This window comes from Hypanus sabinus, chromosome 9 (genome assembly GCF_030144855.1).
Source record: "Hypanus sabinus isolate sHypSab1 chromosome 9, sHypSab1.hap1, whole genome shotgun sequence".
Taxonomy (NCBI): Eukaryota; Metazoa; Chordata; class Chondrichthyes; order Myliobatiformes; family Dasyatidae; genus Hypanus; species Hypanus sabinus.
This window is the reverse complement of record NC_082714.1, coordinates 89,870,292-89,894,969: the sequence shown is the minus strand read 5'-3', so window position 1 is coordinate 89,894,969 and position 24,678 is coordinate 89,870,292. Positions and strand designations below refer to the sequence as shown.

General features: G+C 47.4%; 1 protein-coding gene across 4 annotated transcripts in view; it reads left to right on the top strand.

Moving 5' to 3' along the window:
• smad10a (SMAD family member 10a) overlaps positions 1–9,803 on the top strand; it is a 118,522-nt gene extending 108,719 nt beyond the window's left edge. For all 4 annotated transcript variants that reach the window (XM_059980135.1, XM_059980136.1, XM_059980137.1 and 1 more), the window contains 5 exons: positions 1,488–1,541; positions 3,988–4,171; positions 5,601–5,769; positions 6,519–6,657; positions 9,111–9,803. In XM_059980135.1, coding sequence (XP_059836118.1) covers positions 1,488–1,541; positions 3,988–4,171; positions 5,601–5,769; positions 6,519–6,657; positions 9,111–9,322 — 758 coding nt within the window. In that variant the 3' untranslated portion in view covers positions 9,323–9,803. The remainder of the gene's footprint in view (positions 1–1,487; positions 1,542–3,987; positions 4,172–5,600; positions 5,770–6,518; positions 6,658–9,110) is intronic.
• Positions 9,804–24,678: the final 14,875 nt, after the last annotated feature.

Sequence of the window (24,678 nt, the reverse complement as noted above, 5' to 3'; positions counted from 1 at the left end):
AACCCCATTCTTCTGTCTTCTCCCTATAACCTTTGATACCCTGATTAATCAAGGGATATCAACCTCCACTTTAAATACACCGATTGACCTAGCCTCCACAGCCGTCTGTGGCAATGAATTACGCAAGGTTCACCACCGTGTGGTGAAAGCAACTTCTCCTCATCTCTGTTCTAAAGGGACATCCTTCTGTTCTGAGGCTGTGCTTTCTGGTCCTAGACTCCCCTACTATAGGAAGCACCCTCTCCACATCCACCCTATCTAGGTCTTTCAATATTCGGTAGAATACAGTGAGACCCCACTTTATTCTTCTAAACCCCAGCGAGTATAGGCCTAGAACCATCAGACACCTCGTATGTTAATCCCTTTGTTCCCGGGATAATTCTCATGAGCCTCCTCTGCACCCTGTCCAATGTCAGCACATCCTTTCTTAGATGAGGGTCCCAGAACTGCTGTCAATACTCCAGGTGAGATCTGACCAGTGCCTTCAGCCAGTATATCCCTCTGTTAGAAAGTATCTCAAATTACTATGGAACAATCATGCTTAAGCCAGTGCTAACATCTGCCACAAAGCTGTTTTTCCTTCACCAATAGGCTTTCAAGTTCAAGTTTATTGTCATTTGACCATACACATATGCAGCTAAATGAATCATCTTTCTTCTGGGGCCAAGGTATGCAGTATACACTGTGTGGTCTTCTCTGATGGTCTCCAGCAGAAATCTAGGCTTAGAATGATATGTTGTGGTGGGGTCCCGGGTCCTAGTGCAAGGTTTGCACAATTTAAATGCTGGCCCTGCTAGTCTGGGGGCTCCTATAACAGTGATGCTAAGGCTGTGAGACTGCCCCCCCCTCCGCTACTGTGCTTTGTGTCTGTGAACTTTATTACAATTTGCCATGCTAACATAATGAACTGACTACCAAGGCCTGAGGCCTACTTTGGGCTCAGTTTGGTTTGGAATGTTGTTGTTTTGCTCGCTTCTATTGTTTGAATGGTTTGTTTTGAGTTTTCCTCTGTCTCTGTGGGCACTGGGGTTGGTCTTATTTTTTAAAATTGGGTTCTTCTGAGTGCCTTGCTTTGCAACTGCCTGTAAGCAAACAAATCTCAAGGGTTGTATAATTCATACATTATTTGATAATGCACTTTTGAACTTTGATATGGACATACACAGCTCATGTAGCTTTGATAAAGCACAATATAGTTGAAAAATAATATTAACCTAGGTCCTGTGTGTCATGGCCTGAAGACTGATGTTGCATGGGATGTTGTCCTGGAACCATGTTTCTGTAAGAATAATGAGCACACTGGGTCAGTCGCAGATGTCGTTAATCCAGTTGAAACATTGGAGAGTAGTATTGATGGGAAGGTCCTTCTACAGGGTTAGCCTTTTAACCTGGCACAGATTAAACCCAGCATGCCTGCACTCGCTCCACTTCCTCTGCCTCCTTCCTTGAGTATAACATGGAGTTTATAACGGTTTTTTTCATTTCAGGGTCTTCGCATCACAATGGGACATCCTATCAGCAACCCATTTCCAACCATCCAGGTAAGAGTGTTCTCAAAATACTCAGCACCCCTCTCCATTTCCACACTGACCTGTACGTCCTCAGCCCTCTCCATGGCTAGAGGGACATTGTCTCATTCTGCCTGGCTTGCCTACAGCCCCGTAGGGTGAATATTGAATTTTCCAGTTTAACATAACCCGATTTCCCTGTATTTCTTTCTTGCTCCCAGTTCTCCTGCCACCTCCTGTCACCCAGTATTTTCTTTGTTTCTTTTCTACTGTCTGTGCCCATCCTCTGATCTGTCACTCTGTTCCCCCCCCCCCCCCCAAATAGCTCTAGAAAACTTGCCCACAAGGATATTGGTCCTCCTGGAGTTTGGGTGTAACCCGTACACTTTGTACAGGTCTGATCTTCCCCAGAAGAGAGCCCAGTGATCCACAAATTCAGAGTCCTTCCTCTGTCCAGCCTGGATGCATCTGCTAATCATCCCTCCCATATTGGATTACATATTACCTTCATTACTTCAGATTTCAGCAGCCTCTTGTGTCTGCTTATCACACCAGCCTCTGTCCCTACCTACTCCCTCCTGTCCCCTCACCTGGCTTATCTACCCACTATAGCTCTCTCCTTGTCTGTCCCTACCTACCCCCTCCTGTCCCCTCACCTGGCTTATCTACCCCCTATAGCTCTCTCCTTGTCTGTCCCTACCTACCCCCTCCTGTCCCCTCACCTGGCTCTATCTGTCCGATCATCTCCCTCCTCACCTGGTTCCACCTGTCACCTTCCAGACCCTGCCTCACCCTTCTCTCTTCCCTCTTGATATCGGCTATCTCCCTCCAAACTCTCAGCCCAAAACAGCAGCCATCCATTTCCCTATACAAATGCTGCCTGACCCGCTGAGCTCCTCCAGAGATTTGTATTTTGCTCCTGATTCTCGTATGCTTTGCGTCTCCAAGTAATAAATAACAGCAACGGGTCAAATTGGTCTGTGCTTCTACAGGAGTTCCATGTGAGCCTCTGCCCATCCCAGTAATCTTAGGCTGCCATCAAATCCTCCTTTGCCTTTCTCCCATTCTTAAGGTGCATCTCAGCTGTACCTTGTGCTAACAAGTTCCATAATCTCTGCATTCTCGTTAAAGAGCTTTCTTTCCATCATTAAGACCCCTCCCCTGTCACTCCAGTACCCCCAGCACCCAGGACATGCCCACTTCTCATTGCTACCATCCAGGGGGAGGTACAGGAGTTTTAGGAATGCCTTCCTCACCCCTATCAGATTTCTGAACGGACAACGCATTCATTACTAAATGTATTTTTTTTCTCTTGCTCTCTTTTTGCATTACTTAATTTAAATTTGTGTTATTTATTTCTCATTTTAACTTATAGTTTTATTATCGTGCATTGTAATGTACTGCTGCCGCAAAACAATGTCAGTGATGTTAAACAGAGTGAACTGGACCTTACGTTTTAGGAAGGATGTGGAAGCTTTCGAAAGGGTGCAGAAGAGATTAACCAGGATGCAGCCTGGATTACAGTACATGCCTTATGAGAAAAGGTTGAGTGAGCTAGGACGTTTCTCTTTGGAGCGAAGAAAGATGAAAGGTGACTTTACAGAGATGTATTTAAAATGATGAGGCATAGTTAAGGTGAACAGCCAGGGACCATTTTCCAGGACGGAAATAGCTAAAATGAGAGGGGGTGATTGGAGAAAAGCATAGAGGGGATGTCAGAGCAAGTGTTTTTTCACTTAGAGAGTGGTGGGAGTGTGAAACAGGCAGATGCATGAGGGGCATTTAAGAGACTGAGATAGGCCCATGGTTGAAAGGAAGAGGGCTATGCAGAAAGGAAGAGTTAGATTGGTCTTGGAGTAGGTTAAGAGTTCAGCACAACATCGTGGTCCGAAAAGCCGTACCTGTGATCTACTGTTCTACGGTCTTTGTTCTCTTATTGGAAGCGGTCAAGGTGTGCCAATCCTGCTGTCCGAGCGTTACCAAGGAGGTAACTTGCGCGGTAGTGTAGAGCTATCACAGCACCAGCGACACTGGTTCAATTCCTGCTGCTGCCTGTAGCGAGTTTGGACGTTCTCCCCATGACCGTGTGGGTCTCCTCCGGGTGCTCTGATTTCCCCCCATGTTCCAAGATACGCAGGTTTGATGGTTAATTGGTGACACGGGTGGTGTGGCTCACTAGGCCAGAAGGGCCTTTAACCGTGCTGTATCTTTAAATAGAATAAACAATGGAGGATGTTGGATGTGGAATAAGCTGCAAAAGGAAGTGACAGAGACAGGTAGCATTGGGTTTCAAAGGCATTTGGACAGGTACATGGAAAAGGAAGGTTTAGAGGGATACGGGCCAAACACATGAAAATGGGACTAGGTCAGTGTGGATGAGTTGGGCCTGTTGTCAGTAGAGTATGTTCTCCGGTTGGATGAGCTTTCTTTTCCTTGTTCACCTTTGATTGCTCCATCTGCCCCATCCCCTCTTCTGTAGGCCCTGAGTTCTGGTGTTCAATCACCTACTTTGAGATGGATGTGCAGGTGGGGGAGATGTTCAAAGTTCCCTCCAGCTGCCCGGTGGTGACGGTCGACGGCTATGTGGACCCATCAGGAGGAGATCGCTTCTGCCTCGGCCAGCTTTCAAACGTACATAGGACTGACACCAGTGAGAAGGCCAGGTTAGTGTCAGGGTTTGCTGTAACTTCATGCATGGCTGACTTCGCCGATTATTAGTTCCAAATCCCATCCCGGATGATGCTCTACGTTGTCACAGAATTACAGCAAGGAAACAGCCCTTCAGCCCATCATCTCTGCCAACCATCAACCACCCTCTCATACAGTGTAGGTTTAAGGTGAGAGGGAGGAGTTTTAACAGAAATCATTTTATTTATTTCAAGATACAGCACAGTATCAGGTTCTTCTGGCCCAACGAGGCCGGGCAACACAGTTACCCAGCCCAGCAGCCCACCAATTTAATCCTGTCCTAATCATGGGACAATTTGCAATGACTAATTACCCTACTAACCCATATGTCTGTGGGAGGAAACCGGAGAACCTGGTGGAAACACATTAGGTGTCCGTACATCTCTGCACCTGTGGAGGCTACACATCCTGGGGCACGATGCCGTTCAGTGAAACAGGCTCTTCCGAGCCAATGACCCCGCACCACCCAACTTCATCCATGTGGCCAATTAAACTCCTACTTCTTTGGAATGTGCGAGGGAACCCTCACGGCCACAGGGAGAATGTGCAGCGGTGAGATTGAATCCAGGTCACTGGAGAGGCAGGTGAAATCAGGTGGTGCGGAATCATTCATTCGGAAGGGCCTGTAACTTTGCTGTATCTCTAAAAATATTTTAATTGTATGACTCTGAGGCTTTACTTAGAGATGGTGGTTGCCATAGAGCTCAGCTCCCCAAGTCCCAGCAAGATCCTTGTAAGATTTCTATGTACTCTTTCAAGAGTATTGACATCTCTCCTGTAGGTAAGTGACCAGAAATGCACACAATACTTGTGTACACAGTGAAAATGTTGTTTTTCCTGCCATCCTTACAGATCATTCATTAGAACAGTAGATTGCTGTAGCATGAGAGAAAGCAGTAAATGCAGTGCAGGCACTCAATGGCCACAAGGGCCACAATGCGGCCAAGAGTCCATCTTGTCGTCCCAGGAGATAACGGAGGTTAGAAGCTGTCCTTCAGACTGTGGGACATGCTTTCAGGCTTTTGTATCTTCAGCCATTTGGGGAAGGGGAGAAGAGGGGTGGTCAGGGGTGGATGGGGTATTTGATTTTGGTGAGGCAGGAACACATGTGGACAGAGTTCATGGAGGGGAGGCTGGTTTCTGTGCCGTGTCCACAACTCTCTGCACTTCCTGGTGGTCTCGTGCAGAGTAGTTGCCTCACCGGGTCATTATTCATCCAGACAGAATGCCCACTCTGGTGCACTGAAAATGGTGGTAAGAGTTGCTGTGGATTCTTTACCTTCCCGAGTGAGTAGATTTCTTGCCCGTGACATCAAGGTGGTTGGACCAGGACAGGTGCTTTCCTCGGTGAACACGAAGCTGAAAGTGCGCGTGAGGGAACTGAAGTTGAGCGCTGTTTTGCAGGCTGCACATTGGTAAAGGAGTCCAGCTGGAGTGTCGGGGCGAGGGTGATGTTTGGATGCGATGCCTGAGTGACCACGCTGTATTTGTGCAAAGCTACTATTTGGATCGAGAGGCGGGGCGGGCACCCGGAGACGCTGTGCATAAAATCTATCCTGGCGCGTACATCAAGGTGAGGGGGACGTACCGGGAGGAGACCGGAGACTTGCGCGGTTCTCGAAGGGACCAGAGGACCTATGACAGAACATAGCACAGTGCAGGCCCTGGGGCTCATGATATTGTGCTGACCTCTTGACTACTCGAAATGAGTCTAACCCTTCCCTCCTCCTTATCCCTCCTTTCTTCTTTCATCCATCTCCAGTTGCAGAACAGGATAAGGTGCACAATCAAAGTTCAAAGTAAAACTACTATCAAAGTACATATATGTCACCATATACAACCCTGAGATTCACTTTCGTGTGGGCATTCATAGTAAATACAAAGGAACTTAATTAGATCAGACAGACAATGTGCAAAAGAGAACACTTTGTGCAAACACAAAGAAAAAACCCCCAAAATAATAATAAATAAATAATATTGAGCTGTAGAGCCCTTGGAAGTGAATCTATAGGTTGTGGAATCAGTTCAGTGTTGTGGTGAAACCCTTTGCTTATCCACTTTACCTTTACCTCTGCCCCCGCCCACCTCACTAACCAACACTGGCTCTCTCTGCCTTCCCTCCGAACACCCTTCCAACTTACCGGGACTGGTGTATACAACTACAATAGTTGGCGGGGATATAATGAGCCCAGGGGCCTGTTCCTGTACAGAGTGACTGAATCTGTGACATCCCAAGCTGGAGAGTGGTACGTGCATGCATTCGTTCTTTTCTTCCCCCCACCCCACTGATCCGCTCTCTCGCTGTCCGCCTCTCCCCCACAGGTGTTTGACTTGCGTCAGTGTCACCGGCAGATGCAGCAGCAAGCGGCCACGGCGCAGGCGGCCGCCGCTGCACAGGCTGCGGCTGTAGCTGGTAACATCCCAGGGCCCGGATCCGTGGGAGGAATCGCCCCTGCTGTCAGTAAGTAGCCACTCACCCTCGCACCCTAATGCAATATCTCTGCAAAAAAAACGTCCCAAAGTCTAACTCTCAGCTAAAGCTGTAAATCAGAAACCCTCTCCTGGGTGTATCGATGTCCGTGAAGAGCCATGACTGTTAAAACCAGCATATCTACTGCTCATAGTGTTGTACTTAATTGTCTACAGAGTCTTATGACCATAAGACTTAGGAGCAGAATCAGGCCATTTGGCCCACTAAGTCTGCTGTTATTCGGTCACACTCAATTTATTTTCCCTCTCAACCCCATATTCCCCATAACTTTTGATACCCTTATTAATTATCTCTCTACCTCCACTTTAAGCGCACCCAATGAATCGGGCTGCACAACCGTCTGTGGTAGTGAGTTCCTCTATTTCACCAGTTTATGGCTAAAGAAATTCCTCCTCATCTCCATTCTAAAGAAATGTCCTTGTATTCTGAGGCTGTGCCCTCTGCTTCTAAACTCCTCACTCTAGGAAACATTCTCAAGTGCACTCTGTCTAGGCCTTTCAATAGTTGATAGATATCCCCCCCTCATTCTAGTACAGGCCCAGAGCCATCAAACACTCCTCATACATTAACCCTTTCATTCCTGAGACATTCTTCTAAACCTCCCCTGGACCCTCTGCAATGGCAGAATACCCTTTCTTACATACAGGGTTCAAAGGTTTGCCTCAGTGACCTTGCGTCCCTTCTGTAGTGGGTCTATGAACGGATCTATCTATTTATTTGTACAGTTTTGCTTACCTTTTATTTACTTGTATTTTGTTTCTTGGCTCTGCTTGGGAATGTTTCTCATTGGCGCTTGGTAAAATTGGGATTCTTGTCAGTTAAAAGCAATTCCCGCAGAAATGGAAATTGATAACTGAATAATTGGTAGCCAGAATAATATTTTGCACAGATTAGATGGGCCAAAGAATCTACGATAGAGAGTGAAGAAAAGGTGGTGCTGGAGGCCTTGAGTTATAAGGAGCAGCTGGATAGGCTGGGGACGGTTTCCCTGGCGTGAAAGAGGCTGAGGGATGACCTTAGTGATAAAGTTAGGGGAGGTGCAGACAAGTCCTTTTCCCCAGGGTAGGGGAGTCTAAAACTAAACAGCACAGGAGGACCCCCTCTAAAGCTTCCACATCCTTCCCATACAGGTTCCCCCCACTATCTGAAGGTACAGCATTCCTGTGAGACTGTTTGTAAGCCGAAATGTCGTAAAGCGAAGAAGCAATTACCGTTAATTTATGTGGGATGAGCATTCCCAGACCCAAAAAACAACCTACCAAATCAAACCAAATAACACTCGTAAAAAAACACTAAAACCTAAAATAACACGAGTAAAAGCAGGAATAAGATAAATATACAGCCTATATAAAGTAGATATATTGTATGTACGGTGTAGTTTCACTTATCAAAATCAGGAAGAGCGAGCCAAAATCAATTTGGAGAAAAAAATCAGCACATACACACGTGCACGTACATGCATGCACGCACAACTGCCTGCACAAGGCTTCACGGTCATTGTAGTCTTTCTCGGGGTAAACACACGTATAAAGCGGGCGTCTTTTTTCCGTAAAAGTGAAAATCCTCTTTGGTTAGTGAAAGCAGGTACTAATGTAGGTCTTTCATAACAGCGAGCTGTCGTAAAGCGAACGTTTGAAAACCGGGGCCACCTGTAATGAGGTGACCAGAACTGAACACAGTATGCCCTAGTGTGGTCAACCCAGGGTTTTATAGGGAGGCATGGAAATAGGTGAAGGATATGAATCTACTGTGGGCAAGTGGGTGAGCAAAAAAAACTGTATTAAGGAGATGGGCCAAAGGGTCGGTTTCTGTGCTGCACAAAACTCAGGCAAGGGTGACGGTGGCTTTTTGATGAATTAGGGCAGAGCTTGGGGAGATGGCTGCAACATCATTAGGCAAACCTCGGAAGAGGGATTGGGTCTACAGGTAGGGTACATGGTGCAGAGCCTGAAGTGAGGGGTCAGGCTGAGAGGGGAGGGAGCGAATAGGGTAGACGCAGGCTGGGGAGTGAGGGAGGAAGGGAGAAGGTAAGCGGAGTGGAATGAGGGAAAGGGGATGAGTTATATGGTGGGGAGGGGGAGGCGGTGAGGACGGAGAGGTTGGGGAGCAGTGAACGAGGGGGTGTAGGGGTTTGGGAAGATAATGAAAGGGCAAAGGTGGGAAGTATCAGGTGGGTAGACGGGGCATAAGGCAGTGTCCCGATGTGGGGTCAGCGTGCTAAGGTGGGCAGCAGTTGCCGTCGGTGGCTGGCTCCATGAATTTATTGGGGGGTGGCTGTTGAATATTAGCTTGCTGGGTGACATCTGTGGGTGACAGGACCCTGAAGGTCCAGCACCTGACACTGGGGTGTGGAAGGAGAGGTGCTCACTCCTGTTCTTCCACTGAATCTGCCACCCCCCTCCCCTCACCCCTGTGTATTTCAGGTCTCTCAGCAGCCGCGGGCATTGGCGTCGATGACCTGAGGCGTCTCTGCATTCTGCGGCTAAGCTTCGTCAAGGGCTGGGGTCCAGACTACCCACGGCAGAGCATCAAACAGACTCCCTGCTGGATCGAGGTGCACCTCCACCGCGCCCTGCAGCTCCTCGACGAGGTCCTACACACCATGCCCGTCACCGACCCAGGATCTGTCAACTGACTCTGACCACCCACCCCGCACTCTGTACACTACTCGCTCAAAGCCAGACGTCTGATGCAATATAACTTTATTTTTATATGTTTTATCTTATTTCTTATTTACTATGTCACACTACATCCATGAACTGAGGGGACTCTCCTCCCTAATACCTGCAAGATTTATTTATTCGGTCTTTCTGATTTGAACTCAGTAAAATATCATTTTGCAGTGGGACACTGGAGCAAGAACTCTCTCCTTTTCCAGACTTCCTGTGTAACCAGGGCAAGAAACATCAAACATCGATTTTCATTGGTGTAATAGATGCTGTGGTTTTATATATATATATAATTATTTTCCCCTTAGTTATGCTGAAGGGGATTTTTAAGACCTCTTTGTTCTTTTATGAAATGTCACTTTAAATGTGCAACTTTTCCTGTTCTTGAGATGAGACTTCAAAACCATCTGTTTTTAAAAATGTCCAATAAGATCGTCTGTTATCCTTGCCGTTCTCCTGTTTTTATTCTGATCTAAATGAAGGGTGTATATACTGTGGAGGCTGGAAATCTGCAGATCCTACAAACTCAGCGGGTCAGGCAGCGTTTCAGAATCAGGTTTATTATCGCTGGCATGCACTCAGCTTACCACTTTATTAGGTACTATACCTCCTGCCACTGACTGTATGTAGCCCATCCATTTCAAGCTCTTCTGCACGTCGTTGTTGTAACACGTGGTTATCTGAGTTACTGCTGCCTTCCCGTCAGCTTGAACCAGTCTGGTCTGACCTCTCTCATTAACAAGGTGTTTTCACCCACTCACTGGAGGTTTTATATGTTTTATGTTATCATATATGTCCAGCCTGATCTCTCTCATTAACAAGGCGTTTTCACCCACTCACTGGAGGTTTTATATGTTTTATGTTATCATATATGTCCAGCCTGATCTCTCTCATTAACAAGGCGTTTTCACCCACTCACTGGAGGTTTTATATGTTTTTCACACCTTTCTTCACACTGAGATACAGCACAGGATTGACCCTTCCAGCCATGTCACCTAGCAATCCCACAATTTAATCTTGAGTTTAACTATTTACAACAACCAATTAACCTGCTAATTGGTTTGCCTTTCGACTGGGAGGAAACAGGAGCACCTGAAGAAATCTCAGGCGGTCACGGGAGAACGTACGTACTCCTGACGAGCAGTGGCAAGAATTGAACCTAGTTTGCCTGTACTGTAAAGCATTGCGCTAACCACTACACTACCTGCCACCCTCCGTAAAATCTAAAGACGGTTGTGTGTGTCAGCAGTTTCTGACATACTCAAACCACATCGTCTGGCACCATCACTCCACAGTCAAAGCCACTTGGATCACATTTCTTCCCCATTCTGATGTTTGGTCTGAACAACAGCCAAACCACTTGACCATGTCTGCGTGCTTTTATGCATTGAGTTGCTGCCACGTGATTGGTTGGTTAGATATTTGCATTAATGATCTGGTGTGCAGGCGTACCGAATAAAACGGCCACTAAATGTGTCGTGAAATTTTTTTAACGCAGAAGATTTGAGATGCAGGAAATCCAGAACAACACATGCACATAAAGTGCTGGAAGAGCTCAGCAGGTCTGGTAGCATCTATGGAGGGAAATGGACAGTAGACATTTTGAGACAAGGCTGTCCATCAGGACTCTTTGTCTCATGAACTTGAGGAGCATTCTCATCAAGTATTGAAAGCTGTGGCCCAGACAAATGGTGGCTTGTTCTCTGCAGGGAGAGTCCTTACAAAAACCTGTCTACTCTGCCAATTGATGACCTTCCATCAGCACTGGCTAGGCTGGTCAACTGAAAAGTTGAACCCCAGGAGTGAGCTGCCCGGAGGAAAGATAAAGTACTGTTGCGTATGTTGGGACGGTGTCAGGGGTTGGACTCGGAGGATGAAGTTGAGAGCTCTCCCAAACTTTACAATAGAGCAGGAACCACATTTAGACCGTAAGACCATAATACACATGAGCAGAATTAAGCCACTCAATCCATCGAGTTATCTCCATCAAGGCTGATAATATTTATTTAGAGATGGTAACAGGTCCTCCTGACCCAACAAATTCATGTTACCCAATTAACCTACTAACCCATATGGCTTTGGACTGTGGGAGGAAACTGGAACACGTGGAGAAAACTCACGTGGTCATGGGGAGAATGTGCAAACTCCTTACAGACACTGATGTTGGTGCTGTAATAGTGTTATGCTATTGTGCTGCTATTATCCTCCACCCCCTCTCCTGCCTTCTCCCTTTGAACCTGGCAACCTCCAATGACTGGAGCTGTCTATGGCAATGAATTCCACAGGTTCACCACCAAAGACCAAGGAATCATGTCTGAACAATTCCTGTTGCACTCACCTCCTTAAAAAGCAAAAGCTTTGAGAGGCTGTTCAAGGACTGCATCTGCAGCGACTCTGGATCACCTACTGACACCACCAATTGACAGATGATGCAATCGCCGCAGCTCTACACACCGTCCTTACACATCTGGAGAAGAGGGATGCTCATGTGAGAATGCTGTTCTTGGACTACAGTTCAGCATTCAACACCATAATTCCCTCCAGGCTCGACAAAAAACAGAGACCTCGGCCTTCACCCTGCCTTGTACAGCTGGATCCTGGACTTGCTGTCAGATCACCAGCAGGAGTGGGCTCCCTCACCTCTGCCCCTCTGACCCTCAACTCAGGAGTCCCCCTAGGACTGTGTCCTGAGCCCCCTCTTCACTCTCTGTATACCCATGACTGTGTCACCACCCACAGCTCCAATCTGCTAATTAAATTTGATTGGCCTAATCTTAAATAATAATGAGGCAGCTACAGAGAAGAAGTCATCACCCTGACACAGTGGTGTCAAGAAAACAACCTCTCCCTCAACATCACAAAAACAAAGGAGCTGGTTGTGGACTACAGGAGGAATGGAGACGGGCTAACCCCTACTGACGTCAATGGATCTGGGGTTGAGAGGGTGAACAGTTTCAAGTTCCTCAGTATACACATCACTGAGGACCTCACGTGGTCTGTACATACCAGCTGTGAGGTGAAAAAAGCACAACAGCACCTCTTTCACTTCATACAGTTGAAGAAGTTTGATACGAGTCCCCATAACCCAAGGACTTTCTACAGGGGCACAATTGAGAGCATCCTGATCGTCTGCATCATTGCCTGGTATGGGAACTGTGCATCTCTCAATCGTAGGACTCTGCAGAGAGTGGTGTGGACTGCCCAGTGCATCTGTAGATGTGAATTTTCCACTATTCAGGACATTTACAAGGATGGGTGTGTAAAAAAAAAGGCCTAAAAGATCATTGGGGACCCAAGGCACTCCAACCACAATCTATTCCAGCTGCTACGATCCAGGAAATGGTACCGCAGCATAAAAGCCAGGACCAACAGGCTCCGGGACAGCTTCTTCCACCAGGCCATCAGAATGATTAATTCACACTGACACAATTGTACTTCTAAGCTATATTGACTGTTCTGTTGTACATACTATTTATTATAAATTACTGTGATTGCACATTCAGACAGAGATGTAACGTAAAAATTTTTATTCATGTATGTAAAGGATATAAGAAATAAAGTCAATTCGGTATCCTAAGGAAGTTTGTACGCTCCCTTCTGTGTGGATGTGGGTTTCCTCCCATAGTCCCAGGATTGGTAGATTAATCATTGTAAATTGTCCCGCGATAGGCTGAGGTTAAACTGGTGAGTTGCTGGGCTGGAAAGGCCTGTTCTGACTGTGTCTCTAAATAAACAAACCTGTTCCCAATACTCAGTAAGTCTGCTCTCATTTGGTGTCTCAAACAGTGAGCGGTGAGTACTGGTGAACCGCTGTGGCAAGCATTTGGGTTTCTGGCTGGTTGGAGTGAAGGAGGTTGGGAGGTGATATGATAGAGGAGTACTGTATAAGAGGCAAAGATAGAGTGGGCAGTCACCCATCAGCACATTTTTCCCAGGATGGCAATGTGCTTTTAGGTCCAGAGAAGGCTCGTGGAGAATGATTTCAGGGATGAATGGTTAAGCTATGAGGAGCGTTTGATGGCTCTCAGCCTATGCTTGTTGGAGTTTAGAAGAATGGGGGTGGGAATCTTATTTGTTGAATGTTGAAATGCGTAGACAGACTGAATGTGGAGAGGGTGAGTCTAGAACCAGAGGACACAGCCTCACAGTACAAGGATATCCCTTTGTAACAGAGATGAGAAATTTCTTTACCCAGAGGGTAGTGAATCGGAGAAATTCATTGTCAAAGTCGGCTATGGACGAAGTCACTGGGTATACTTAAAGAGGAGGTTCATAGGTACTTGATCAGTCAGGGCATCAAAAGTTACGGGGAGAAGACAGGAGAATGGGGTTGAGGGACAGTATATCAGCCATGGTGGAGCAGACTCAATGGACTAAATGGCCTAACTCTGATGTTTCGTGGTCTGAATGGTGAGTGAAATCTTGCAGCAAGTCAATGCATTCTGCCCTCTACTGGCAAACGCCAAGCACTGCATCCTTGTGATGAAAATCTCTGGAGCAGCAGTCCTGTTAACTTTGTGTCATTCCTGATGAAGGGTCTCGGCCCGAAACGTCGACAGCGCTTCTCCTTATAGATGCTGCCCGGCCTGCTGTATTCCACCAGCATTTTGTGTGTGTTGCATGTTAACTTTGTGCCCTGTTTAACAGGAGGGAAGAGGGGAGCTAGAAGAATACACATCTGGCTGAGAAAGTTTGCCGACCCAATTCTCTCTGGGAGCAAGAAGAGAGAATAGATAATTGGTTTATTATTGGGTTGTAACATTTTCACAGCACCAGTGACCCAGGTTGAATCCATCGCTGTGCGTAAGGAGTTTGTACGTTTTTCCTGTGACTGTATGGGATTCCTCCCACAGTCCGAAGATGCACGACTTCGTGGGTTAACTGATCACATGGGTGTAAATGGACGATGTGGGCTCGGAAAGACCTGTGTTACCATGCTGTATCTCTAGGTAAGATAAAATAAAGTGTCCCAAGCTGTCACACACCCACAATACTGCAGGAGCACAGCAGGTCAGGCAGCATCTGTGGAGGGAAATTAATAGTTATTGTTTTGGGCTGGGACCCTTCATCAGGGCTGGAAAGGGAGGGGAAAGAAGACTGAATAAAGAGGTGTGGGTGGGTGAAGTCAGAAGATGGGAGGAAGAGGTAAAAGGCTGAACAAGAAGGAATGTGACAGGACCGTGGGAGAAAGGGAAGGAGGAGGGGAACCAGAGGGAGGTGAGAAGAGAAGGGGTGAGAGTGGAGCCAAAATGAGAAATGGAAAATGAAAAGGCAGAGAGGCCAGAAGCTGGCAAGATTGATGTTCAGGTTGGAGACTACCCAGACAGAATATGTAGTGCTGCTCCTCCGAGCTGAGTTTGGCATCGTGGCAGTAGAGGATGCCAGGGACAGACATGAAACGGGGGCCACCGGGAAATCTTGCCCGTTTGTGGCGGAGAGAGTTTGCTGCCGTCTGGAAATCATTGTATTGACAGTACAAATGGAGAAAACAATGCATTATAGTGTTATAAAGTGCAGTGCGGGTAGGTGAATAAAGTGCAAAGTTCTCTCCGCAGCTTCCTGTGCATCTGTTGGAAGTATTGTTACACCCTGTCAGATAAATTCCATTTGCAACCCCACCTGTCAGGCCACCTGCTCCCCCTCTATCCTGGTCTCTCTCCTCCTGATCCTTCTATACCCACCTCAGCCTGTCCTTCACCCCGTCACCATCTGCCCATCACCCACATATTCTTCCCCTCCCACTGGGTCCCTCCTCTCCCCATCTCCCTTTTCCGGTTTCCTGCTCTCTCTGATGCCACCATCTTTCATCTGTCACCTCCCAGCCTCTGTCATTATTCCCACTCCCCTCCTCGATCTGTCCATCACACCTCCTCAAATGGATCCACCCAACACCTCCCGGCCTCTGTTGGTATTCCTACTCCCCCTCCTCCATCTGCTTATCACCCCCCCCCCCACATCACTTCCCATCCTCTGTCACTATTCTATTCCCACTCCCTCATCCTCATCTGCCTATCACACCTCCAGCCCCTGCTCCCTGCTTCTTTTTCCTTCTGCATTCGCTCCACGTATCACCCACTGGGTCCCCTCCCCCCACTGCTCCCCTTTGCTCTTCTTCCCTCCTCTATTTGCTTCCTCTCCTATCAGATCCTACTATTTCAGCCCTTTATCACTTCCAACTGTCACCTCCCAGCCTCTCTCACTATTCTGCCCCTCCCTCACCCGGACCCACGTATCACTTGTTCCACCTCGTTCAGCCTAGACAGGCGAGTCTGTGAGAAGAAATACCTAACACTCTGCTTACAAAATTCTTAAACAGTCCCCTTCTTCCCTGAAAAACTATACCTTTTACTATTTAATGTAAGATTTTGTAAGATTTTAACTGTCTACTTTATCTCTTGGCTAGAGTTGTTTTATAACCTTCTCTCAGGTCTCCCCTCAGCCTCTGACATTCCAAATGAGGGGTTTAGATAGGGTATATGTTAGCAGGCTTTTCCCACTGAGGGCGAGACTGCAACTAGAGGTCATGGGTTAAGGGTGAAAGGTGAACTTTAATGAGAACCTGAAGGGGAACTTCTTCACTCAGAGGGGGTTGAGAGTGTGGAACGAGCTGCCAGTGCAAGTGGTGAATTTGGGTTTGATGTCAACATTTAAGGGAAGTTTGGATAGGTACATGGATGGGAGGGGTATGGTCCAGGTGAGGGACCAGGCACAGTATTAGTTTGCCATGGACTAGATGGGCTGAATGGCCTGTTTCCATGCTGTTGTGTTTGATGGGGATAAATGTACCTACAAGAACACACAATACATACCTAAATCAAAAGCCGTGGATGAACCAGGAGATTCGTAGTCTGTCGAGGATTACAGCAGTCATGTCTGGCGATCCAGGACCACACAGGTCCTGATGAAAATGGCAGAGTTTGTCATCGAAATGTCATCAATACCTATACCTGGCTGGAAGCCTGGGGAGTTTATTAGTCCAGATATGACTTCAGGAGGCCTGTCTCATGAGCAAAGGAACAATTCTGAACGAGGTTGGAGACGGACTCGGATGCATATCAGCTCTGTCAGGATTTGCAGGCTATCTTCCTACAAAATGTAACCTAGCATCATGAATGGCTGTGATGCTTCACTTTCAATAGACAGTAGGTGCAGGAGTAGGCCAATTGGCCCTTCTAGCCAGCACCGCCATTCACTGTGATCATGGCTGATCATACCCAATCAGTACCCCGTTCCTGTCCTCTCCCCATATCCCTTGACCCTGCTATCTATAAGAGCTCTATCTAACTCTCTCTTGAATGCATCCAGACACTTGGCTTCCACTGCCTTCTGGGGCAGAGCATTCCACATATCAACCACTCTCTGGGTGAAAAAGTTTTTCCGCATCTCTGTTCTAAATGGCCTACCCCTTATTCTTAAACTATGGCCTCTAGTTCTGGACTCACCCATCAGCGGGAACATGCTTCCTGCCTCCAGCGTGTCCAATCCCTTAATAATCTTATATGTTTCAATCAGATCCCCTCTCATCCTTCTAAATTCCAGTGTATACAAGCCCAGTCGCTCCAATCTTTCAACATATGACAGTCCCGCCATTCCAGAAATTAACCTTGTGAACCTACGCTGCACTCCCTCAATAGCAAGAATGTCCTTCCTCAAATTTGGAGACCAAAACTGCACACAATATTCCAGGTGGGGTCTCACCAGGGCCCTGTACAGCTGCAGAAGGACCTCTTTACTCCTATACTCAATTCTTCATTATAAAGGCCAGCATGCCAATAGCTTTCTTCACTGCCTGCTGTACCTGCATGTTTGGTTTCATTGACTGATGTACAAGAACACATAGATCTCGTTGTATATTCCCTTTTCCTAACTTGACTCCATTTAGATAGTAATCTGCCTTCCTAATGATTTCCACACCTTTTGCACTCACTTTGAAAAGGAGAATAAAACTTCAGTTATGCGGATCCCTGAAGCATCTGGTGACCCTGTGATCTCTGTGTCAGGCGCCAATGTCAGGCTGTCTTTCAAGAGGTTGAACCTCGGTAAGGCGACAGGCCTCGATGGAGTACCTGGTAGGGTTCTGAAAACATGCCAACCTACTGGCAGGGGTGCTCAAAGGTATGTTCAGTCTCTCATTGCTACATTCAGAAGTTCCCACCTGCTTCAAAAGGGCAACAATTATACCAGTGCCCAAGAAGAGCAGAGTGAGCTGCCTTAACAACTAATGTCCAGTAGCACTCACATCTATGATGATGACATGCTTTGAGAGGTGGCTAGAATCAACACCTGTATCAGCAAGGACCTGGACCCACTGCAATTTTCCCATCGCCACAATAGGTCTACAGCGGATGTGATCTCAATGGCTCTTCACACGGCCTTGGATCACCTGGGCAATGCTAATACTATGTGTCAGGATGCTGTTTATTGACCACAGCCCAGTGTTTAACACAATCATTTTGATCGAAAAGCTACAAAACTTGGGCCTCAGTAACTGGATCCTCAACTTCCTCACCAGAAGACCACAATCTGTGCGGATCAGAAATAATATCTCCTCCTCGCTGACGATCAACGTTCTGCTGTTGAGAGGATGTGTGCTTAGTTCACTACTCTACTCTCTCTACACCCATAACCGTGTGGCCAGGCACCGCTCAAATGCCAGCTCTAAATTCGCTGATGATACATCAGTCATTGGTAGAATTTCAGATGGTGATGAGAAGGCAAGATACACCAGCTATTTGAATGGTGTCACAGCAACAACAATACACCCAATGTCAGTAACACTGAAGTATTGATTGTGGGCTTCAGGAAGGGTAAGTCGAGGGAACACACACCAGTCCTCATCGAGGGATCAGCAGTGGAAAGGGTGAGCAGTTTCAAGTTCCTGGGTGTCAACATTTCTGAGGATCTGTCCTGGACCCAACATATCAATGCAGCTACAAAGAAGGTACGACAGCGGCGGTATTTCATTAAGAGTTTGAGGTGAGTTTGTATATCATCAAAGACACTCTCAAATTTCTACAGATGTACTGTGGAGAGCATTCTAACTGGGTGCGTGACAATCTGGTATGGACCATCAGGGAGGAGGTACAGGGGCTGGAAGGCACACTGAATAATTCAGGAACAGCCACCCGATTTTGGAAAGGATGTTGAACCCATGAACACTACCTCACTTTTTTTTTCTCTTTTCACACCTCTTACTTAAATTAACTTTATGAAATGGCAGAGGAGACTCAATAGGCAAAATGGTCGAATTCTGCACCTATATCTTGTGGTGTCCTACTTGCTGCAGTTTACAGTTTTATTATGTATTACAATGTACAGCTGCCCCAAGACATCAAATTTCAAGACAGGTCAGTGATATCAAACCTGATTTGATTTTGACTATGAAAACAATCCATGTTTGTCCAATCACAAACAAGAGAAAGTCTGCAGATGCTGGAAATCCAAGCGGCACACGCACAATGATTGAGGAACTCAGCAGGCCGGGCGGCATCTAGGGAAAGAGTACAGGCAATGTTTTGGGCCGAGACCCTTCAGCAGGACTGGAGAGCATGCAGAGTTAGAAGGTGGAGGGAGGGGAGGAAGAAACACCAGGTGATAGATGAAACTGGGAGGAAGTGAGGGGTGAAGTAAAGAGCTGGGAAATTGATTGGTGAAGGAGATGCAGGGCTGGAGAAGGGGGAGTCTGATAGGCCAGAAGGCAGGGAGGGGGTAGGAACACCACAGGGAGATGATGGGCAGGTTAGGAGATAAGGTGAGAGAGGGAATAGTGAGGGGTGGAAGGCAGTATTACTGGAAGTTTGAGAAACTGATGTTTATGCCATCAGGTTGGAGGCTAACCAGACAGTTTCTCCTCCAGCCTATGTGTGGCTTCATTGCGACAGTAGAGGAGCCCATGGACTGACATGTCGGAGTGGGATTAAACTGGAAGATCCCACTTTTTCAAGCCGATGGAGTGTAGGTGTTTGGAGAAGCGGTCTCCCAATCTACATTCACGGATATACAGGAGGCCATAGCGGGAGCACCGGGCACAGTTAATGACCCCAACAGACTCACAGGGGAAGTGTTGCCTCACCTGGAAGGACTGTTTGGGGCAGTGAGGGAGGAGGTGTAAGAGCAGGTGTAGCACTTGTTCCATTTGCAAGGATAAGGACCAGGAGGGAGATCAGTGCGGACGGATGAATGGACAAGGGAGTCATGTAGGGAGTGACCCCTGTGGAAAGCAGAAAGTGAGGGTGTGGAAGGTGTTGGGATCCAGTCGGAGATGGCGGGAGCTTCAGAGGTTGATGGGGTGGTAGGTGAGGATGAGGAACCCTATCCCTGATGCAGTGGTGGGAGGATGGGGTGAGGGCAGACATTCGCAAAGTGGAAGAGATGCAGTTGAGGGCAGTGCTGATGATGGAGGAAGGGAAGCCCCTTTCTTTGAAAAAGAATCTCTTTCATTCCAGAATGAAAAGCCTCATCCTGTGAGCAGATGCAGTGGAGACAGAGGTATTGACAGAAGGGGTGGCATTTTTACAAGTAACAGGCTGGGAAGAGGTATAGTCCAATTAGTAGTAATAGACATCAGTAGATAAGCTGTCTCCAGAGATAGAGACAGAGAGATCGAGAAAGGGGAGGGAGGGGTTGGAAATGGACCAGGTAAGTTTAAGGGCAGGATGGAAATTGGAGGCAAAGTGGATGAAGTCGATGAGTTCAGCACGGGCGTAGGACGGTCGCCAGTCTGGGCTTGGAACGCAGACTGTTCACGTAGCCACCAAAAGGCAGGCATAGCTGGGACCCTTGTGAGTGGCCACGGCTAAACCTTGTTTTTTGCAGGAAGTGGGAGGAGTGAAAGGAGAAATGATTTAGAGTGAGGATAAATTCCGCTGGCGGAGGAGAGTGGTGGTGGAGGGGAAGTGATTGGGTCTGGTGTCCAGAAAGAAACGGGGGTGGGGGTGTAGAAGAACTGGACATTCATCGTAAAAATATGATCGAGGCCAATGAATCTGAAATCATCGGTAAGATCCAGAGCGTGTGAAGTGTCACGGATGTGGGAAGGAAGGGACTGAAGCGGGGCGAGGTGTGCTGATATGAGTTCAGTGGGGGCAGGAACAAGCAGAAACAATGGGTCTACCCGGACAGACAGGTTTGTGGATCTTGGGATGGTGGCGGTGGATGGGAGATCCCCAGAATTAATAAGGTCGGTGATGGTGCGGGTAACAATGGCCGTGTGCTCCTTAGTGGGACCCTGTTCTAGGGATGTCATAACCCTCTCCTTCCTGTGGATACTCAGTGATTTGAATCGCCTGCCGTCACGTTTGCGGCCTCGCCCAGCAGGCGGCAGCATTGGCCCTTCAGCCGGGCACGGTGATATCTTCAACGCGAGGTGCTGGAAACACGGGAGGGAGGAACTCAGCAGGCCAGGCAGCATGTATGAGGAGGGGGGGAACAAGCTGTCAGTGTTTCGGCCCGAGATGTCAACCGCTTATTCCCCTACGTCCATAAATGCTTCCTGACTCGCTGAGTTTCTCCAGCATTCAGTGCGTTGCTCTGAATTTCCAGCATCTGCACAGTCTTCTGCGATGATGAGTTGGACTCTTGGGTACCGGTTTCACTGTGTGTGTGGGGGAAGAGACCTGAGACTTCACCCCTCTGCTGTGGAACCCACGGAGGTCGGAACTGTCTCAGTGAATCCATTCCCTGGGAAAGTCTATAGCAAAGTTTACGATCTGAGTAGGGATAGTCAGCATGGCGTTGTCAAGGGCAGGTCGTGACTGAATTCTTTCAGGATGTGACAAAACGCATTGATAAAGGTAGACCAGTAGATGCAGTTATTATGGATTTCAGTAAGGCATTTGATAAGGTTCCCCATGCCAGGCTCCTTCAGAAAGTAAGGAGGCATGGGATCCAAGGGGACATTGCTTTGTGGATCCAGAATTGGCTTGCCCACAGAAGGCGAAAGGTGGTTCTGGATAGTTCGTAGACCAGTGGTGTGCCTCAGGGATCTGTTCTCGGACACCTACTCTTTGTGATTTTTATAAATGACCTGGATGAGGAAGTAGAAGGGTGGGTTGGTAAGTTCACTGATGACCCAAAAGTTGGGGGTGTAGTGGATAGTGTGGAGGGCTGTCAGAGGTTACAGCGGGACCTTGATAGGATGCAAAACTGGGCTGAAAAGTGGCAGATGGAGTTCAACCCAGATACATGTTAATAAGTCAAATTTCAAGACAGAATATTAATTGTAAGACTCTAGTCAGTGTGAAGGATCAGGGAAATCTTGGGGTCCATGTCCATAGGACACTCAAAGCTGCTGAGCAAGTTGACAGTGTTGTAAAGGTGTATGGTGTGTTGGCATTCATCAACTGTGGGAGTTCAAGAGCCGTGAGGTAACGTTAGTTATACAAGATCCCACTTGCAGTACTGCGTTCAGTTCTGGTCACCTCATTACCGGAAGGATGTGGACACTATAGAGAGAACGCAGAGCAGATTTACAAGGATGTTGTCTGGATTGGGGAGCATGCCTTATGAGAATAGGTTGAGTGAACTTGGCCTTTTCTCCTTGGAGCAACAGAGGATGAGAGGTGTCCTGATAGAGGTGTACAAGATTACAAGAGGCATTGATCGTGTGGATAGTCAGAGGCTGTTTCCCAGGGCTGAAATGGCTAACATGAGGGGTCATAGTTTTAATGTGCTTGGAAGCAGATACAGAGGGGGTGTCAGGGTTAAGTTTTTCACACAGGGAGTGGTGGGTGCGTGGAATGCACTGCCAGCAACGTGGTAGAGGTGGATACAATAGTGTTTTTAAAGAGACTCTTTGGAACTCAGAAAAATAGAGGGCCATGTGGTAGGGAAATTCTAGGCAGTTTCTAGAGTAGGTTACAGGGTCGGCACAGCATTGTGGGCCGAAGGGCCTGTAATGTGCTGTAGATTTCTATGGTCTGTGTGTGTGAATTAAGAATCTGCTCTGGTATCCAATCTGTCAGGGCTGGCAGACTTTAAAAGGAAGTTATATAAATGTTTCAAAATTAGAATAATGGAAAATTTATAACAAAACCGTTTAACCCATGGCCACGAACCATATAACCATTACAGCACAGAAACAGGCCATCTCAGCCCTTCGAGTCCGTGCCAGACGCTTACTCTCAGCTAGTCCCACTGACCTGCACTCAGCCCATAACCCTCCATTCCTTTCCTGTCCAAATACCTATCCAATTTTACTTCAAGTGACAATACCCAACCTGCCTCTACCACTTCTATTGGAAGAACTGTTCTGTTCTCCCACTTGTTTGCAACCCAGTCTCCACAGATTCAGATTCATGCACTTCTCAATGTGAGACCTCTCAGATGGTTGGGATTGACCATGTATGTTGCGTCCTAGCTGTCTATCATCAATCGATACACTCTCCCTGGAGCAATGTTACCCACGCAGCAGGCTCCTCCTCTCCGCACACCAGGTGAACCCAAAGGAATGGCAGAGAGCGATTCAGTTTGTCACAGGAGTTGCCAGTCAGTGTTGAACTCAACGCTGAAGGAATCCAGCTCCAGGTTTTTCCTTGACATTTACTCCTGAAGCCTTCCACATGGCAAGGCAGTGGAGATTTCAGATCATTTTCCCTTCTCTCAAATGAGCTGCCAACCACGGCTGATGAGCCCTGTCTGCCCGAAACGACTGGCTTAAAGGTGCCAGTAATCCGCCTTTGCCTCTTCTCCTGTCAGTAGAAACGGCTAAGCCACACGTGAAGGCCAGGAGCCGGACTTGGCTGCCAGAGGATATTTGTGACGCGCGCCATTGGGAGAATCTAACAGGTGGTGGGAGCTCGTACATATCACCCCCGCTATGCCAACCTTAAGGAACTTAATACGTTATCACGTCTGTCGAGACATACAGTGAACTGCAAAGTTGCGTTAAGAACCATCCACAGGAGGGTGTGCGGTGCTTTGTGTCACCAACGTAGCATGTTGTTCAGCCGAACACCACAAACAAGACAGCAAGCTTCTTTCCCACCCACCCCCTCACACACCGAGGCAGGCCTCCAACCCCAGGACCGTGTGCAACCGCCGACAGGAAAGATGTAAGATTGAAAGAGTTCAGAGATAACTCACACAAGCACGTTGCTGGGTCTGGAAGACCTCAGCTGAACACATATTGAGTAGTTTAGGAATTTATAGAAGATTGGGGGAGATTTGATAGAGATATACAAAATTATGAGGCGTATAGACAGGGTAAATGCAAGCAGGCTTTTTCCACTGAGGTTGGGTGGGACAATTAAAGGTCACGGGTTAAGGGTGAAAGGTGAAAAATTAAGGAAAACATTCACCCAGAGGGTTGAGAGAATGTGGAATGAGCTGCCAGTGGTGCACGCGAGCTTGATTTCAACATTGAAGAGAAGTTTGGGTAGGTACATGGATGGTAGGGGTACGGAGGGCTATGGTCCGAGCGTGAGTCGATGGGAGTAGGGAGTTTAAAAGGTTCAGCATGGACTAGATGGGCCAAAGGGCCTGTTTCTGTGCTGTACTTTTGTTAGATTTCAATCCTCGTCCCCAGATTTTTAGACTCACAACTTCAAACGTGACCCCTTTGACCTTTGGACCTCGACTTAATCGCTTTGTGGGTTTAAGTGAACTGTATAAGCAACTTTTTCCTTTTGTTCAGTTGGAAGTTCTTCACCCGCACACCCCCACGTTCTACTCTCTCATCCACACACTGGGAAGGGGGCAATTTGTATCAGGTGATTAATAAACCGGCGCCGATTTCATTAAAATGTGGAGCACCCGGGGGATCGTCCACTGAGGTCAGGATGGAACTCGGGGCGTCTGTTGTTAGAGGCCACCGGCTAGCTGCTGTGCCCCCCACGTACGGGAAGTTAGGATCGAACGCTTTTCCTTGGTAAAAGAAGTCACCTTCCAGCACAAGGTCTGCAGTGAATATTGTGGACACTGCAAGACACCCCAAAATATTAATCAGGAAATGATACTGGACAAAAATGTAACAGATGTTATTGCTGAAAACCAGAAGCTAAATATATTATTTTTTTCTTGAGGTTTGTTGCTACCAGGGAAGAAAGCTGAACAGTTAAAACAGTTTCAGAAACAAGAGATCAGTAATACAGTGCGAATAATCATTGATAGTTCTATGAAGGGGGAAATATGATTAATAGCAGAGTTGTCTAAAACTGAAGATACAGGGTAGGAGGTAAGACTTCTGGACGAAAAAAAATTCTTCCTCGAATCCCCCCACAGACGCCGAGTTCCTACATCGTCCCCGTGTGTCTCCCCACAGACGCCGAGTTCCTACATCGTCCCCGTGTGTCTCCCACAGACACCGAGTTCCTCCGGCGTCCCC